The sequence below is a fragment of the Chelonus insularis genome, unplaced genomic scaffold, assembly GCF_013357705.1.
Source record: "Chelonus insularis isolate UGA/USDA-ARS -01 unplaced genomic scaffold, ASM1335770v1 contig_35_pilon, whole genome shotgun sequence".
In the NCBI taxonomy this organism is placed as follows: Eukaryota; Metazoa; Arthropoda; class Insecta; order Hymenoptera; family Braconidae; genus Chelonus; species Chelonus insularis.
This window is the reverse complement of record NW_023276524.1, coordinates 1,024,252-1,044,625: the sequence shown is the minus strand read 5'-3', so window position 1 is coordinate 1,044,625 and position 20,374 is coordinate 1,024,252. Positions and strand designations below refer to the sequence as shown.

Here is a 20,374-nt window from a genome sequence, read left to right as displayed (position 1 = left end):
TTTGAAAAGAATGTTCATTATAATATAGTATTTGGGTAGAGTTCCGTTTTGGCCCGAATCGGAGGTGACACCTAATCGGAACTTTATCCTGTTATTTTTATTTTTCATAGGATTATATTATATTTATATTAATATTACAAATAACAGCGCGCTATTGACCACTAGTAGATAAAATTAACAAAATAAAACTTACCAATTCCAAGTTCTGTCCAAGATTCAACCACCGACCAATTTGGCCCAGTGACTTGATTTTTAACTTTCAACAGTTCACAGAGATCTATGACTCGTAAATTTTTTTCCACCGTAACTGAGACGTATGTCTCGTCCATATTATAAAATTTAATATTTGCCTAAACAGAATAATATAAATATAAAATTTTTTTATCATGCACTCATTACTTTTCAACAAATAATTTGCACATCAATAAATTTATCGATGTGGAAAATACATAGTAAATTGTTGCACTTACATTCCGCTCATTGTCTATATAAGTATCATCAAAAATGTCATTACGTCTAGCTCGTTGCATCAATTCACGGAATTTGTATGAAGAAATATTGCTCGTTATTCTATCGTACCGCCTTGAACAGCTTGATGTATAATTATTCGATAATGAGACATTCTCGAGGCAGGAACACATCTTTGGCAGCCAATCTGTAAAATTGAATAAATAAAATACAAAAAAACTGATAAGTAGTGTGAATAGAAATAGACAAAGCATAAATTAGAGTTTTAGTTAACACGGAATGAGCGTAGGCTATTTTGGCCAAATAAATTAATATTTTAATGAATATAAATATAACTATGAGAAGCAAGCTACATATTTGTTTAGGTGGTGTTTGAAGGAGCCCTTCTTGTTCTCATTATTAATACGTTTATACAATCTGGACTCAACCACAGTCTCGACGTGATACGAAAATCTCTTACGCAGACAAGTGGTCTTTGTGGTATTTATCTTTTGGAATGAGAATTATTCAAGTAATATAAGTGAAATAGGTGCTTTGAGATATTATTAAACTTCTTATAAATACTCTAAAATTACTTTGTTATTAATAACTACGCTATTATCGTAATTACACAAAGTAGTATCTTCAGAAAATATCACATTATTATTCAAATCACACTAGCCAACAATAGTAATTACTCATTATTTTCAATTAACTATAATTCAACTAAACAAATCGCATACGAAATTAAAATAGAAGACGAAATATTTAAAGAATAGAAAATAGAGGAGAGCAGCATGATATGGATATTTTAGGTTTGTAGTACAAAAATATTCAAACTCCTTTATCCATTGTATCAAAATGTCTATTATTACAAGTTTGCATTTATAAATTACTACTAAAAAGAGATAATTATTGTCATGTATAATCAATGTAGTACTAAGAAGCTTAGATTGGGAAAAAACTAGTATAAGTAATAATAAAAATGTATTAATTAACACCAATATGTATAGTTAATACTCAAAAAATTCTTCATTTATTTTATTTATGGTACAAATTGTTTTAATTGAGTGGCTAGCATGATTGATTTAAGTACTACAAAAATTTCAATCTACATACATAAATATTAAAAGTTATAGTTAAAAAAAGAAAACTGAAGTTACATAGTTAAATTTAACTATTTAGTAAAAACTATTTAGTGCAAACATTCAAGTGCAAATATTCTAATATCTTGCCACTGCTCGAATGTGACTTTGGTGCAATAATGAATTAAATATCGTGTTGGGTGTAATACATAATAACTAAAAAAAAACTGTTCTGTTATATTTGGAATGACAATACCCCGATAGCCACATTTACATCACATTTACTTCAAGTTGATGATTCGTATCATCATCATATGCGTAAAGGTTGTTTGGCTTGTGAACGAAAATATTTGAATCATATTCACATCATTATATGAAGTTAAATGAATATTAGGATAAAAGACAATTCTTTGTAAATTCATTTACTTTCATCATATACGTAAATAAGACGTATTATTGAAAAGATTGAAATGTAGGAAACGCATGAGGAACATATGAAGTTGAAATTTACAACATTAAAATCGGCAATATTTGTTGTCATATTTATATAAACTGTAATTAATAATATGATGATAGAAAATTGAGATTTAGGAATAAAATTGAAAATTAATAATAATTGATAAAAATTTATTAATTGTACATCTATATAGTAAAAATGTTTTGAAAGTACATTGAATAAATTTTGTACATATTTAAAAATTTTTACTAAATAAATTTAGAATTACAAATTTTTAATCAATTATTATCAAATACATATAATCATGGTGCTCGTAAGAATCATTATAATAACGATTAAAAAATATTCCACTAAATTAGAAATCATTTTACTATTTATTGACTAATATTAAATATGTTAATAAATCGCACTTTAACCAGTTGGTCAAATACAATGTAAAGTACTTCAAAGTACTATAATGTATTATAATTATTATTCAAGTTTCTTGATCATGATAATTTTTTTAAAAACTAACATTGATTATTATGTAACGTAAAATAATATTCAAATAGAAAAGAATTTTCAAACTTAAGGTTAAAAACTCATATCACTTAATAATTAATATAAAAAAAATGTATATATAAGTATAGTTATAAACCACAAAATAGTCATTCACTGTCATCATTTCTGAATAATTCTTGTGCTTTTTGTTTTTTACGGGAACGAACTCCTTCATTTCTTTCTGGTCTTCGGACATTCCGAGCACTTTGCTTGTAGGATCGAAGGACTTCTGTCATATCCTTTTCGAATAATCCTCATCATGATCATTATTTACAAAATTTTCATTATTGTGAATGTTAGCTGTATTGGCAATGTTATGATTATGAGATCTAGTTGGTTCTGCACAATGATCATTTAATAAAGAATTTTCTTTTAGTTGACGTAAATGTTGAGATCGTCTAGCTTCAATTAAATAATTATTAGATTTCCTTTTTGAACTATATTTAATCATAAAGACGACAATGGTTACAAGAATAATTAACATAGTAAGAAGCAGATCCATTATGTCTGAAAGTAAAACATTATAGTTAATGCTATTATAGATTTGAAAATATTAAGGTAAATACATATAGCTATATCCATATATTAAACTAAACATCGTCAAATACACAATACAATGTATTTATTAATAACATTACTTACCCAATAATTACCAGCACTGGTTATATGTACTAATTTATAGTTTTTCTTTACAAACAGAAAAAATGTCATTCAACTTAAACTTATTAGCAGCCATATTGAAAAGACGTTACAATGTCATACATGCTTTTGTACGAAATTAGATCATTTGAATCCTTGGATTTACCAAAAATTTACAACAAATTTACAGATGTAATGATGTAAATCTGATGTAAAGATTTGTTAATAAAACTTGATCATAACTTTCTAAATAGATTTACGTAAATCGTACGACACGTCTCTTTAATTTTGTATATGATAAAATTGAATTTTTCTTTTAAATCAACTTTCATTTATTTAGTGTCGTCATTAGATTACTGATAATTTTTGTAAATAGATGACGCATTGAATGTTGTTAATATGATCCAATATTTCGCTCATATATATTAAGAAATAAATTTAGTAAATACAAGAGCAACTTTGCGTAAATACTTTGTTGCAATAATTCACCAAATTATTTATCGATTATGAATCCCTAAATTTGATCATTAATTTACCAATATGAATTTTTATTCAGTAAATGTAATACATATGCGTTAAACTTGATTGAAATTCGTTTCTTAAATCGTGTGATGTATATATGATTATCACGAATGGCTATCGGGGTATATACACATACAATGAATTAGTTGAAATTTTTGATAAGCTTTTATTTAAATATATATTATGATAAGTATGGTGAAAAATTTTCATAATATCGATTTTGTACAAAATGCTTAACGAAGTCAGACTCAAAAATCTTGCAAAAATGAGGTATCACATTTCAGATGATGATATAAAATCAATCAAACCAGTCAGTAGAAAGTTTGATTAATGAGAAAGTTATGAAAACAGAAAATTAAAAGGACAGTTTAGATATTAATGATTAGTCGAAGAGACTATCACTAAAATTTTCTGGTTCATCTTTTTAATTTAGTTATTTTCTAATTTACATTCATTCATATAAAATTATCTTATATAATCAATATTCTTCAGATATAATTATTTCTCACTTGAATTTTGGATCTCCAACCAAGTATACTTATATTTCAAGAATTTAATTTCCAATACATTAGATCTTACTGATGAAGGAGTATTTCATGGTCACCATAAAACGATTAAATTTGCATAATAGTATTCCTAAATACGTATAAGAGCTACAAAATAGGGGTTTATTTCTCTTTAAATTATTTTAAGTTAGTTTGGACTGAAAATTCAGAACTAGAGCATGAAATATGAATATGGAAGTAAAACATCTCAAGCTATAAAATATTTATATATCCTTTCACAAAATAACATAAAAAAATTAAAATTTCAAATAAACTTTACGATGTCACAGGAGAAATTACTCTGATGTCATTTCACTCTGAAATTGTCAAAACCAGTTTTCTTCCAAGTTTTGGTACAAAAAATAACGTTTAACTTTCTCTCTCTATTAAATGTAGTTTACTCTAAAAAAACATTGGAATAAAAAGTAAACAAGAACTTGAACACCAATCAATAGCATCTGATAGATCATATGATTAACAAAGTAAAATAAACAGAAGCTACAAGTAGATTACACTGAACAGCAAAAGTATTATTGCATAGTTAATATTAATCAAGTTTTTATAAGAATTGTTTATTCACTCAATTTGTATCTGATGTCATTTGCATGTCTACATCAAAAATGTAATGTTTTTTTTTTATTTTTATCTGATATTACATTGAGTTGTTTATATTCTGTTATTATCATCGATGATACGAGTACGTATACTCATGGTCATGACCATGTCATGGAAGTCAGACTCACGTAAAACCATTGAAGTATGGAGGTTACAACATACGTTCCACTAATCATATTTCAATACAAGTGTGCTCATCACTATGATTACACAGAAAAAATAGGTCTGAGCACACTTTGTGCTAACACGAAAAGCTTCCCTTTAGTAATTGTTTATAAGAAATTCATATTGTTATAAACAATGCGTAATTGCTAAGAGTCATATTTGGTTGTAAACAATAATGTCTAGTCAATATCGACTTAATTTTCAAATGAAATTATTATTGTTTGGCTTAAAAGTATTTTAAATAGCTAATCTTTTCATTTTTTTATTAGTTATTTTGTTAAAAAAAAAAACAACGGCTCGATCGAATTCGTTCAAATTTCTTTCAGATCTTCTTTAAATAATACCTTTCGAATTAATTTTGGTTGAAGTTGATATCTTGATCAGTTCTTAAGATATCGAAAACGAAAAAAATGCTGACGTACATACATACATACATACATACATACATACACACACACATCATTCTAAAAATATGTCAGTATGCTTGCAAATATCTTGAAACGTGGAGATTTAATGAAAATTCAAATTTCACCAATCGATCCGATTTCAATAACTTCCTAATGGGAAGTTAATAATGGAAAAAAAACAACCTAAGTGTGGCTGGAAAACTTTTACAATTGATAACAGTATTCATTTTCGTTTATTCGCTGAATTTTTTACCATGAAAGAAGTAGTAGCTTCATTTGTTACTGACTGAAATATTCATTTGTCTCTTTGGAATGTCTCGTAATTTAACTCAAGTAAAGTATTATAGTCTAACGTAAACTGTTAGCTCAGTGTATTAATATTTTCATGGACATAAATTTTTCATCTTCTTAAGGCAAATTACACGGAGAGGACATATAACACTACAAATCAAAGTGTGTTATTCTTGTAAACACTTTTAACACTTAGAAATAATTCAATGTTAAATTCCATAAACAAACTATGGATTTTTCACACATTATTAAACGTGTTAAAAGTGTCTACAAAGAATGTATAGTTTATTTATTGACATTTTACATTTAACACACCTTATGTGTGTTACTTTAACACGTTTGCAACATTCTTGGATTTGCAGTAAAGTTAGCTGCTTTAGTTCAATTATTTCATTCGGACGCCATATTGTGTCATTCAATTGATTATGCGTATTTATCTCTTAATTATAAAGTTTTACTACTGAAGAAGAAGAAAATGCGCGAAAAGTGCGCAAGTCATGACAGATTTCCGTTACATAGAATTTTGTGACACGTACCAGAGTGACGTAAATTACCAACGATGGTATGTGACGTAAAATTGATAATTCCTAGATAAGGTAAGGTTTGTTTATTTATGACGAATGATTGCGATCACTTTTTAACATTGAATCGATAAAAATTTTATTGATTATACCTAATATAATTTTACAAAGAAGGTAAGTTAGTTTTGTTCACTAATTGACCCAGTTGGAATGGTAAAAATCTATTTCAGAGTAGTAGCTCATGATGCCTCACGTTACTCAAAAAAAATAAATCACTGAATACATGGATCATCGTCAAATTCTGTGCACGTAAACGTAAGTCCAAATAATGTATGCTATCCTTTAGATTTATAATTATACTCGTGTCTCGTTCTTCGATGATAGTATTGTAGTCATGCTTGTCATGCTTCAAATCACAACGTTTAGAGCTAAAACATGATTCAAAAAAGGGAGATGTGGCGCCCTCCTCCCGCCACTGGGCCCTCTGCCATCTCATATTGTTTTGTTGTGCCAACGAATCAAGACGTATTTTGAGCTAAGTTAATTAATTTTTTATGAAAATCATAATTCAGAGTTAAACAACAATGCCAGATCATAAAAGAAGTAAACGTTCTCGATCGAGAACTCGTTCACGATCAAGATCAAGGAATAAACATAGAAAACGTAGAACAGATGAAACTATGGATAACCTAAAAAGTGAGGTAGAGAACCTCACAAAGATTGTGCAGTCTTAAGTAGAGTCTCAAAAAGAGCAAATACAAAAGACTATTCAAGAGAAAGAAAAAGCACGTGGTAAGTTGATGTTGATGAATTTCATAGTAAAATGGTTACATCACATCTCTTTTCTCCATACGAGAATTGAGAGGCAAAGCCCGCACGGTTGTTGCCAGGTCCATACGACCATAGCATTTTGCTATTTAAGACAACAATTTGCACAAAAAGTGCTTTTAAAAGTTGTCAAGTCTATACGACTATATAGGGTGATGATGAAAGAAGATTCAATAAGAATAAATTTTCATCAGTCGCACAACAAGTGCTACCCTCTAAAGTTTTGTCTGTATCTCTTTTGTTTTTGTAGAGGAAGAAGAGGAAATTGAAATCATAGACAATGTTGAGAAGGAAGATGCTGATGAAGACTCAGTATTAGAAGACAATGCTTTAAAAGTTTTAGGAATAGATCCTAATGAAAATAAGTTCAAAGATGTAACATATCATCCAGAATTGATGAATACATGGTTAAAATGGAAGAAAGAGGGACTTCCAGAAAAGAACAAAGAAAGCCATTATAGAAATGTACAATAGAAAAGGACAGTTCTATACAGAAGCTCCTAAATTGAATCTTGAAATAGTTCCATTATTGTCAGAGATCTCAAAGAAAAGGGATCAACATTTTATAGATACACAAAATTGTGTTGGAACTGCCTTATCGACATTAGGTGGAGCAGTCTCTATGATTATCGAGGCTGGACATGAAGAATTGGATCAAGAATTTGTAGAGTGCATAACACATGCAGGACAAATTCTGACTGATGTGTATTATCAGCAATCCGTGGCCAGAAAATTTTTTATTACCCCGCAATTAAATAAGAACATTAAACCGGTGGTAGACACAATGTTTTCGGATGAGTGGCTCTATAGGGATAATTTAAAAGACAAAGTTAAAGATGTAAAAGAAATTGAAAAGGCATGTGCAGACATGAAGGATAAATCTACATCAAAAACATCAAATATACGGAACCAGGGAAACGTGAAATACCCACCTGCGGGGTTCCGTCAGGTGGGTCAACAACCAAAACGTCGTCTGCTCAGATTCAAGCCAAAGATGTATCACAGAACACAGAGTTCATCGAGAACGTCGACACGGTCCAACAACCGCTCGTCGAAGAAATAGATAAGGTACAGAAGCCAGCAGGACGTTTAAGGTTTTTTATAGAAAGATGGAAAGAAATTACTACAGATAAATATATTTTAGAAAATCTAGGTGGTTATAAGATTTCTTTTAGAACGACACCATATCTGAATACTAGTCCAGCTAAAAAAAATCTTTTCAATCAATGAGACAAAAAAGATTAGAGTAGAAGTTAATAAATTGTTGAAGAAAGGGTCCGTTGAAGAGTGTGAAGAGAGCGATGATCAGTTTATCTCGACTTATTTTTTCATACCAATACCTGATGGCACAAGCCGTTTCATATTCAATCTCAAAAAATTAAACAAATTTATCGAGCCACCTCATTTTAAATTAGAGGACATAAAATCTGTTATTGCTTTGTTATCTCGGGAAGACTTTTTAGGATCTTTAGATCTCAAAAATGCCTATTTTCTGGTACCTATATATAGAGACCATAGGAAGTTTCTTAGATTCAGATTTGAGGGTACATTATTCGAGTTTACCTGTCTACCTTTCGGTTTATGTACAAGTCTATATTTTTTCACTAAATTAATGAAGCCAGTGGTCAATAAATTGAGGACTGAGGGCATGCTGCTAGTGTTGTACTTAGACAATTTTTTGTTTATAGATAGATCAAAAGTTAAATGTAGAAGAAATATTAATAGAGCAGCGAAAATTTTGGAGTACTTAGGTTTGGTTATAAACTGCAAGAAAAGTTGTGTAGTTGCTAAACAGAAATGCAAGTATCTGGGTTTTATTATTGATTTTGTCAATTTTTCACTTAACCTACTAGACAAGAAGAAACAACAAATAATACAGCTAGTGAATGAATTCAAGGTGGGAAAAGAATACAAGATACAGAAATTTGCAGAATTTTTGGGAGTATTGACTGCAGCATGCCCAGCGGTGGCTTATGATGTTATGCACTGCAAGAGATTAGAACGACAGAAGTACATATCATTGTTGATACAGGGAGGAAACTACGAAGAAAAGATTTTGATAGCTGACTGGCAGATAGAAGATTTGCTCTGGTGGAAGGAGAATGCAAGGATTGGTAGCAATCCAATAAGGAGTCAAAATTATTGTTTAGAAATATTCTCGGATGCATCTCTGTCTGGATGGGGCTGTTATTGCAATGGTATAAAGGCTTCAGGTTTTTGGGATGAACAGGGGAAGAAGAAACACATAAATTTTCTTGAATTAAAAGCTGCTTTTTTTGCAATAAAATGTTTTGCATCTGAATTATCAAAATGTGAAATTTTATTGAGACTAGATAATACAACAGCCATTTCATATGTGAACAAAGCTGGAGGTGTTCAATTAGTGCATCTTAGTGAGCTCGCCAGAGAAATCTGGAAATGGTGTGAGGAAAGGACAGTCTGGTTAAAAGCCTCATATAATGCTTCATCCGATAATATAGATGCTGATAAAGCATCACGTAATGAGAATATCGACTCGGAATGAGAACTTTCGGATTTTGCATATAAAGAAATAGAAAGTTTATTTGGGCCATTTTCCATAGATTCATTTGCAACCAGATTAAATAGGAAATGTAGAAGATTTTATTCACGTTTTCCTGATCCAGAATCAATAGCAGTTGATGCGTTCACTTTATCGTGGAGAAAGGAATTTTTTTTCTATGCCTTTCCTCCTTTTTCATTAATATTACGTACATTAAGAAAGGTTATTAATGACCAGGTAGTAGGTATTATTGTAGTGCCCTTATGGCCCACTCAACCGTGGTATCCTCTCTTCACTGCTCTTCTTGTGGAACCCGTTATAACATTTAAACCTCATGACAAACTCTTGTTATCTCCTTGCAGGAATATGAGCCATCCCCTAGCATCCCAGCTTTCCCTGGTGGCTGGCAAGTTATCAGGTCGTCATATGTAAGAAGAAATTTAGCAGAAGAGGAAGTGGAGGTAGTAGTGAAGTCAATTGCTAAATCAACCCTTAAGCAATACGAATGCAGCATCAAACGTTGGAGTGAATTTGCTCACACACATGGATGGGACCCTTATCGGACTGAAGTGGCTGATATTATAAAATTTTTGAATATTGAGTTTATGAGAGGGATGAATTATAGTTCACTTAACACAACTCGGTCTGCAATTTCTTTGATTTCTGTCCAATATATTAATAAAGATGGACTGATTTCACGATTTCTAAAAGGTGTATTTAAACAAAGACCCACTAAGCCTAAATATTCTACAACTTGGGATGTGGCTCCAGTTCTTGCACACATTGAGAGACTGGCCGCAAATAGAGACTTAAGATTAAAGGAAATCTCTGAGAGATTAGCAACATTGCTGGCGCTGGCAATCGTTCAGAGACTCCAAACTCTAGCTAGCATAAATATAGAAAACATAGAAAAGTCTAGCATGGAAATAAAAATTAAAATTACGGAAATATTAAAGACGTCAAGACCTGGATCATTTCAACCAGAGTTGGTGTTACCTTTTTTCCAAGAGCGTCCTGGCTTATGTGTAGCTTCCGCTATATTAGGATACATAGAATGCACTAAGGAACATCGAAATAAGGAAACAAGGAGATTATTTCTTACAACAATGAAACCCTTTGGAGCAGCATCGTCATAAACAATAGGACATTGGATTAAGGAATTTTTGAGTAAAGCTGGTATAGATACCAATCAATTCACTGCTCATAGTACACGACATGCGGCAGTATCAGCAGCGTACAAGCGGGGAGTAGACATTGCTACTATAAGGCGCAGTGCTGGCTGTTCACCTAATTCTCAAGTATTTTTCAAGTTTTATAATAAACCCATTCAAGCTCAAAATGATCAGTTTGCATTAGTTATTCTGAGAGATAAATAAGAAAAAATGCATAAGGGTGTTGAAAGTATGTTTGAATAATATTATCTAAGTGATTAGTGTTCTTCTCTGTAAATGTAAAGATAATTTAGTTACATTCCATGTAGGTTTCGTTAAAATTTGAATAAATAAATGTAAAATATATACGAAAGAAAAATATTATGTATTTACATGCTACATAAATAGATAAAAAAAAAGAAAGAAAAAACTATCACTTGGACTCTAAAGATCTACAATACTATCATCGAAGAACGAGACACGAGTATAATTGATCGATCAAACGAAGTGTCTCGTTCGATGATGATAGTCACCCTCCCATTCTCTAACCCTGGATATAGAAGAATAAATAGTTTACCCGCTATCATTTTCACAGAGAGTGTGATAGTTTTTTAGGTGTTACAAAAAACAATATGAGATGGCAGAGGGCCCAGTGGCGGGAGAAGGGGGGCCACATCTCCCTTTTTTGAATCATGTTTTAGCTCTAAACGTTGTGATTTGAAGCATGACTACAATACTGTCATCTTCGAACGAAACACTTCGTATAATCTCGATCAAATCTAAAGGAATAAATATATGGCGGCTATTGAGTTTTGATCTATGACAGTAGGCCGTAATTTTTAACTAACAATTTAGCTAATATTACCAATTTAGTGGGTCAGAATGTAAAATAATACCATTCAGTTACTATCACATTTTACTTTTTATTATTAAATTAAACAAATGTACATTAGAATTGGTCAAAGCATCTCTATGAAATAGTAAAAATAACAATGGAAAGTAAATATTCACTGATGCTGTTGAGTTTTATTCTTTCATTCTTAGATAGTTCAAATCTGTATGATAAGTAGTGAATGTATACATGAACAATTATTCATACAACATATTGTTCATTAATGATTTATTGTGACTCATAAATTTTTTTTACTTATTAGATAGACTTGACACTTTTTGGATTCTACTATAATTTAGTCATATTTATGCTTTGATAAATATCCTTTAATAAAACGTCCTTTAAAAAGTCTTTTAAATGATTAATGAATACTTCAGAATACTTAGAATAAATCAGTAAATATTTACTATTTGCAGTGATAATAATAGCATTAATTTAAGCGGTGATGGTTTTACGACTGAAAATTAGTGAACACTGCAAATCCGGGAAAATTCAAGTGTTTAGTAATAAATCACTGAATACACATTCACGCAGAGAACCGTATAGTAAAAATTACCCTAAATTTTATGGTAATTTGGCGACACTGCAGAGTGAGGGTAAAAATTACTATACACATTGTAAAAATTACTAAACTGCATAGTAATTTCTGCCCTCACACTGCAGTGTCATTAAATTACCATAAAATTCAAGGTAATTTTTACTATTCATTTCTCTGCGTGTACTTAAAGTATTTAATCATAAAACACCTAAGTGTTTACAATGTTGACCACCATAAACAAACTATAGTATTTTGGTAAACTGCAAGAAGCGTTTAAAATTTGTGTACAAAATTACTATGGTTTGTTTATGGAATTTAACATTGTAAGCATTTTAAGTGTTTAGTTTTTAAACACTTAGATTTACAGTGAATATAAACTATTTTACAGTGATTTTCACTGATTTATTTCTAAAAAGTACTGATTCGTTTTTAGAAGTTCAATTCTTACATCAATTTCATTAGTAAAATGATTTATTTAAAGATACTAAATAGTAATAATTCTTAAATTTAATTTTTATTGAAAAATAATTGTAATATAGTGGAATTATTGTAGTAATTTTTCCACATTTTACCAATTATTTCATCAATGATTGAGTAAAGTCATTTCTTCGCTGTGATTTTCACTGATTTAACAAGTAAAATCAAAAGATGAAAATTAGTAACTATTTACTTAGTTATTTTTAAAGAGTTTTTCATTAAGTTTACAGCTCAGTCATAAGTAGGTATTTAATTATCCAGTGGTTAATTCTGTATTATTGCTTAATTAAACAATACTTTCACACTAAATTGTAAAGAATAGTATGTTTCTAAATCAAAATTATAACTTTAATAATTTAAAAACTTGTTAATGAAGACATAATTGCTGTAATATACTATGGTACAGGGTACATACATTTCAGAAAAATAACAATGTACCTTCTATTTTTTTATTTACTGGGAAAATAATATGAATAGTCGTTATTTTCTCACTTTCAGTATTAATATAATTCTGAGAACACGTGCGGAGGTGAAGAAAATAGTGTAACTTATACACAATGATTATTTCGAAGAAAATAAACGGCTTCTTTTACAAGGATTATACCAATTATTAGATATTCAGTAAAATATTAAAAATAATGAACATTAAGTAATTTCCAAGTTAATTCTTGCCACTCTTAAAAATAATATAAAAAAAATTTGTGAGACACAGTAATTGTTAAAATAAAATTAAAAAAAAAGATAAAATAAAAAAAATTCCAACATTGTAGGAAATTATAACTTTGAAACCACCTATTAGCTTTTGAACTACAAAAATTGTATGTTTTTCTACTTCGTGTTAAATTCTTCAATTCTGTATAAATTAAATCCATTCAAGTTGTTTGCACGCAACACATAATATTTTTAAATGACCTAAAAACAGCGAAAAAACTTTCAATGTATGAACATTAATGTTCATGATAGAGTGGTTTTAATTCTTCTAATTAGAGTGGTTTTCTTTGGTCCAGATCAAGACCAAAATTAACTATATTGCATATAATCGATTAATCTTAGACCACCTTCAGATCAACTTGCATTAAATAGAGATTTATTTTTGATATTTAAATTAAAATCAAATGAAACCTAGTATCACTGAATCACTTATTAATTACTGTTGCTTATCTTCCGTTCGCAAATAAGTCCCCTTGTCAAGATTTAATTTAAATGAAAATATCAAATGAATATGATAATTTTAACAACCGTAAATCATCCTAATGAAAATTCATGTTATTCATTGAGAATTAATATACCAATCTAGATAAATTATTTTGTATTTGATTAAGAATAATTTCTTAACTCTAATCGTACAGTGAAATTAGTCTATTTTTTGTTATTCGTAACACACCTGTGTTATACTTACATTAAATTTAATAGATAAACAGTCACGAACATTTTTCTGTTGAATAACATGTAAGTTGAAATAATTATGATTACATAATGTTTGATGGAGGCCTACAGTAAGAAGCGTTTTATAATATGTAAAAAAACATGTAAAGAATTGAAAAAAAAAACAAATTGAAACGATAATAAAAAAATCATCGATAAGAGATACGAAAAACATTGAAGAATATTTTTTTTATGCAATTTAATGCCAGGTGCAATTCAATTTTTATTTTTAAATTTTTTAGTATAAGTGTTTTTTTTATCCCTTCGAAATCGAAGACAATTTTCTAATTAATATTCTTATTCTTTGCGAAAATGCTGATTGATTAATTTCTCCATACATCAAAGTGTATTTAATGTTAATATTAGGTGTAATTTACTTGCCAATTAAGTGAATTAATTATTCTACAAATTTTAACCAGAATTTTTAGAGTAACCTTCAGAATGACACCTGTAAGATTAACCAGGTGATTTTTAAACGATTTTTTCAGTATTTTTTCAATTGTAGCGAATCAGAACCAGTCTTCAGGATGTCTGGAGTAAAACTCATTATAGTAATGCTATTCTAAAGACTATTCCTGAAGAAAATGCTCACTACTTACCCAGTAACTTCTATAAATATCTTCTTTACGATTGCTCCCAAAGAAAAAACATTAATTTGAAATTGAGCCGAATAAAAACTCGTCCTACGTGCAAGGGTACTTTCCTTTTACTTTCATCATTCATCAAATATTTATATTCACATATTACTATGAGAAAATTTAAATTTTTGCTATATTCAATAAAACAACAAACTTTTCAATTTTATTGAAAAAAAACAATGGACTCTTGAGAAGATAGTTGTTTAATTCTGATATATTGATAGAATATCTCTATTGATATTCATACAATGTACATCGTATGACTATTACACTTTTTTTGTTGCCTCAAGATAAGCTGTCATTGAAAAAGTCTTCAAAAAACTTAGGATTTTACAAAAAGGCGTGCAAATGATAAATTATAACGATTTTAGTGTATAATCCTTTGTTTTCCTTTAAGAAAATTATTTTGAGGACATAAAATTATTGTTTAAGATAAGATTTGAATCATTGAAAATGAACAATTAATGTTTTTTTTCATGTTACAAGATTAAGATGACAGCTATGAAACTTCATTAAAAAATAATAAGTTATTTATAATTACTTATTTATAAATAATTGGTTAATTTTAAGAAATTTAAGAAATGTATTGTAAAATAAATGTATATCTGTTGTTACGCCGTGACTACCTCAGACCATACGTGTATTTAATTTTTGCTGACTGTAATATTATTACGCCTGTGTCTCGAGACTCATGGCAACTCTCTTACTTATTTTTCTCAAGCGCAGTAACACATTAGTAGCACTACTTTTGTATTTTGATATTTTTTCATTTTTGTTATTCAGTCAGTCGACAGGAAACTATCATTGAAGTAGAAACAGAAATAAATAAAGTTTTCTCGATTCATGTGAAGAATAAGAATCAGAATATTGTCAATAAGTTTAGAATATTCAGTAATAAATAGAAGTGATTAATTAACTGTACTGTTGTTAACTATAATTTTAGTGCTAAACATTTAAGTGTAATTTATATTAAAAGTGACAATAAATTTGTGATCACTTAAAATAAATTTTTGTGTATTTAAATTGACTGAAATCCTGGAATTTATCCACGGCATAACACTATATATAAATAGATAGACAAACGATAGAATTTGTTATAAGCAACGCGCGACTGATTGCTTTATGTTAATTTCGCAAGAAAAAATAAAAAAGATCTACATAGATTTAGTTAAAACTATTTTTATTGTGATATTTTACGTAAGCTTTTCGTTCCTTTCAATCATTTGTTGTGCTATTATTTCACAATATGATAAAATGATTCATTTACTACTTGAAAAATAAATATTTTTTATCGGTAGTTTAATGATCATGAGGTAATTAAAGTATCATTTAGTCCAGACCAAGTGGGGACAGTATAGCAATCCAGCTATATTAAATACCATCACTTCAACTCGACTTCACAGTTGACATGGTTTGACCATAAACTCTAATTAGAAAATCAGTCTCAGTTTGTTGGCATCCGGGGTGATAATTGTCATCATAAAATAATAGTCAAATTATACACTAAGTGTTTGTCAGTTTCAAGAAGTCTATTGTACCTTACAAACACGATGTATAAAATCAAAGACATGGTAATTAATAATTTTTAATTAAATTTCGAGTTGTTACTTTTGCTGATTCATCACAAAAAAATATCCTCATTAGGGTAATCATCGATACATACCAATATGGTGTAAGAGAAATCGAGGCAAAACAATTTATTTAAGAATTTTTGTCTGAGGAAGTTGATTATAATAATTTTGCCCCAGTTTCCCTTACACTTTTTTTAAAAATAATTTCGGTGATTGTTATAATTGCATATATGTTATTTATTTATAAATATATTTCATTTAATGTAAAAATTATTTATACAAACGAATTTAAAAGCATATTGTTCACCATATTGTCACTCTGAATTAATATTTTGTCTTAGTTTTAAGGAAAGAGAAGTAATAGTTTTTTCTGACCGAACAATACAATATTTGTCTACACATATGCAGATGATTTTTTTGTAGGAAATTTTTTATAGAAAAAAAATCCAGCATAACTAAGAGTCATTTAAAAGTCATTAAATTCCACATAATAATCATTAATCTCAATATTTGTATGTTTTTTTTATCGATTCTTAAGAACTTTTTCAATTTCATGTTTTCAAAAAACATAGATAAAACATCAGAGCATGCTATAATAAAAGAAATAATTTTCAAAAGAATATTGATATATGTTTCGAGTATTTGATTTGTTACTCCTAAAAATATGAGTAACTTTTTTTGGTTCCTTTTTTAATTATGGAGTTCATGTATTGTTTCATATTGAAACTTGACTATCATAATGAATTTTGTATTTTTTCAGTTTTATATTTAATAAAATAGTTATCACCATGAAATCAATCGTTACATCGTTGCTTCATTCTTTTGTAATCTACGACGTTAATGATTACTAACAGTATATACAACTCATTAATAAAACTTATTATTTGTTGAATTCTTTTTCAGAATGACCTTAATGAAAAACTTCAAACAAATGGAAATAAACTTGTTGTAATAGATTTTATGGCTCCTTGGTGTGCCCCTTGTACGCGGATTGGTCCAAAACTAGAAGAGATGGCGATCGCAATGAAAGATTTTCTTGTCGTTTACAAAGTGAATGTTGACGAATGCGAGGATATTGCTACAGAGTACAATATCAATTCGATGCCAACATTTGTTTTCATAAAAAATAACAAAAAGGTATATTTTAATATTCGATAAATCTGATATGTTTTCAAATTTTTGTCCATATTAATGTGATTTTCTTTCCACAGCTTGATGAGTTGAACGGTGATAATGTCGAAAAATTAAGGAATACAATTCTTAAACTCAAATAAAAAATTTTTCTTAATTACGTTAATGACCTAAATAAATTCAGGAAAATTAAACTTCAATATAGCTATCAATTGTTATCAACCATATCAATTTACTATTGATAATTTCTTGTCACGTTAAAATTTTATTGTTTGTAAACTTATTTACGTCAGTGGAATAATAATGTCTTTATGGTCAAGAGATACGGTAGTGTCTCGTGCGCCAAGCATAAATCGCCGCCATTTAGCCCTTACGTCACGACGAGGCACTGCCGTGTCTCTATACAAATTATAAGATGATTTTTGCAGGTTATAATTTTTGAAATAATAATATTTTTCTTATTATAACATAAACATGGGCTGAAATTAAGAATTTGCATGGAAAGCGATTGTTGGCTTTCGATTAAGCATACTATGAAGCATCATCATTGTTTTATTCATAATGTACGAAATTGAAAAAATTTCGTTGCGCAAAAATTGAGTAAAATGAGAGTTTATTCATAAGTCAATCATACGTTCTTTTATCAAGTTGGTGATCAGAGTTTTTAATTGCTATGAAGTTCCCTTACTAACGGATTATAAAGTTGGTAACAAGTAAATTTTGCTCGAGCGCGAATATACAAATAATTGTAGTTGATATGTACAAAAAATCGTGAAATCTCATCAAAAACAGCCCCCTCTTTCTGGGCTGTACAAAAATGAGCGCCAAGCATAAATGAATTATTTTCTTCGGTTTTTTATAATGTAGTACGATTAATGACACAACAAATCCCAAGAATCTGGCTTGAAAGGTTTCCCCGTAGTCAAAATCATTTCCTCGCAGTCGCCTCTAAGCGCAGCCGTCACTTTTAAGTAAAATTTTAGCACTCTACCAACACATATCGCTGACTTTTTATGGCCCTCTTTGTTCTCAGTAATGTTTTTTATTTTTATCAAGGATAACGTTTGTTTCCGATGTGCTGTCACCAGGGCCTACAAAACCACCAGCTTTGTAGTCAAACTAGACAAATCCAGAGAATCGAGAGGTCCATCTTTTCCAACCCAGTAATAACTGGTTCCAAATCAAAAATTTTATCGTATTTTGGTTTTGACGGTCTTCTTTCATTGTAGCCTTTCATTAAACGAATCAGCTATGGGTCTTTCCCCAGAGTTGTTCCATAAATCAGAGATAGAGCAGAATTATAAGTATTTACACTACCATAGGATAAACCAATCTTGAACTTTCCGATTAACCAATCCGCCACCTGTGATATATCTGGGTGAAAAATGTCAACCTGATTGGTTCTGCAAAAATCGACCCATTCTAACAACGGTTTCCCATACTGAAGGTAAGTTGAATCCGTGATAGAGCTTGCTAGATACTCAATTGAAAATTCTTTTTTTATAAAGGATTGGCGAATAATCTACCTGCCATTAACGAAAGCTTCCCTGCTAGAGGGTGCTGGAACTCCCTGGAAGGTGAAAGAAGCATATCATCAGCAGGTTAGAAAATTATCGGTGGAGAATCCAACAACGATGACCATAATGGTTACCAAGGTTGGGATTTCCAAACAGGCACTACAAATATAACACAAGCTTGATCCATCATCAGAGTGACCGAAGAATTAGGGCGAAAGGCGGGAATACATAGAAATAAAATTATATATGTTGCGAAAATCCAAATCCTTCTACTCTGACACAATTCCCAAATTTCCTGGGTAATGTGGTTTAGATCCTGATATTTAATTCCTCCCATTCTATTGATGTAGGAAATGACAGTTGTGTTATCAATCTTCAAAAGAATCTCAGTCCCTAGATCTCCCCCGGCAAAAGCCCATAAACCATTAAAAGCTGCAAGCAGTTCTAAATAGTTAATATGATTTTTACTTTCCTCTACATTCCAATCACCATATTCTACTTTACCGTCATGTTCCGCACCCCAACCGAGACTGGATGCATCTGGGTAGATTGTCTTTGCAAAACGGAAAGATCTAATGCGACCAACAGAGGTCCTTAGATGGTTCTCCCACCACATAAATTCTTTAAACAAAGCTCTAGGGATAGCAATCTTACTGTCATAGTCCTCTGCAACTTTTCTTAATTCCAAAAATTTGAAACGTTTGAACTGCTTAGTATGTGCCCAACCATACTCAATGGCAGGGCAACAAGAAACTAGTATACCCAAAAAATGTGCAAACTTTCGAATAGAGCATTGATGACATTCTTTTAGCTGTGCAAACAAAGCTAGAACTTTCTTTTGTTTATCAACAGGCAGCTATATAGCCATAGCTCCTGAATCTAAGATAAACCCCAAGAATCTACATCTTTTGCTTGGAACTAACTGGCTCTTTTTTGTATTTATAATGAATCCCAGAGATGAGAGCAACTCCCGGGTCTTCTTTATGTTAAGCTCACATGCGGCGAATCCCTATATAGGTGACCAGTAGTGCGATATTTCATTCTGTGACTAGTCTAGGGTTAATTCCTTTAGATCTAAGACAAATCTATATTGTCCATTACTTTTGGATACCAAAAAATATGAAGACAAAAACTGATTTTCACACGGGAGACATTTTACAACTGCCAGATTACCAGATCAAGCTTGTCTAAACATAGAAATACGGCCGGCTATTAAACTTCTGGCTGGACATGTTCTTAGTAAATGGCTGCCTCTTCACTTGACGGTTCGATTGTTGACTCTGGAACAGTGGAAACAGCCTTCAACTGGGGCCCGCCTGAGATAATCTTTCAGCTGACTTTACCGCTTTAATACAGGCCGTCAGATCTTGCCCAAACAAAGTAAAGTCCACAACTGACTCCTGAAGCGACTTCTTATATTTTTCAGCTACAGATGGGTAAATTTAGAATCT

At 30.1% G+C, this 20,374-nt stretch overlaps 2 protein-coding genes across 6 annotated transcripts in view; one reads left to right on the top strand and one right to left on the bottom strand.

Annotated features, from left to right (window-relative positions):
- Positions 1-20,374, bottom strand: part of LOC118067098 (growth factor receptor-bound protein 14-like) — a 395,959-nt gene that overhangs the window by 271,856 nt on the left and 103,729 nt on the right. For all 5 annotated transcript variants that reach the window (XM_035083655.1, XM_035083656.1, XM_035083657.1 and 2 more), the window contains 2 exons: positions 471-655; positions 194-350 (listed from right to left, as the gene is read on the bottom strand). In XM_035083655.1, coding sequence (XP_034939546.1) covers positions 194-350; positions 471-655 — 342 coding nt within the window. The remainder of the gene's footprint in view (positions 1-193; positions 351-470; positions 656-20,374) is intronic.
- LOC118067100 (thioredoxin-2-like) lies at positions 15,357-17,785 on the top strand. Its single transcript, XM_035083661.1, has 3 exons — positions 15,357-16,275; positions 17,179-17,412; positions 17,487-17,785. Exons 1-3 carry the CDS (start codon positions 16,255-16,257, stop codon positions 17,547-17,549), a joined length of 318 nt encoding a protein of 105 aa, XP_034939552.1. The 5' UTR covers positions 15,357-16,254; the 3' UTR covers positions 17,550-17,785.

What these genes read in the sequence shown, in the direction of transcription:
- LOC118067100 (XM_035083661.1), top strand. Translation starts at nt 16,255, where the DNA reads ATGTATAAAATCAAAGACATG. An exon ending in TGTATAAAATCAAAGACATG is followed by an intron (nt 16,276 to 17,178) that starts GTAATTAATAAT and finishes ATTCTTTTTCAG; the next exon opens with AATGACCTTAATGAAAAACT. An exon ending in TCATAAAAAATAACAAAAAG is followed by an intron (nt 17,413 to 17,486) that starts GTATATTTTAAT and finishes TTCTTTCCACAG; the next exon opens with CTTGATGAGTTGAACGGTGA.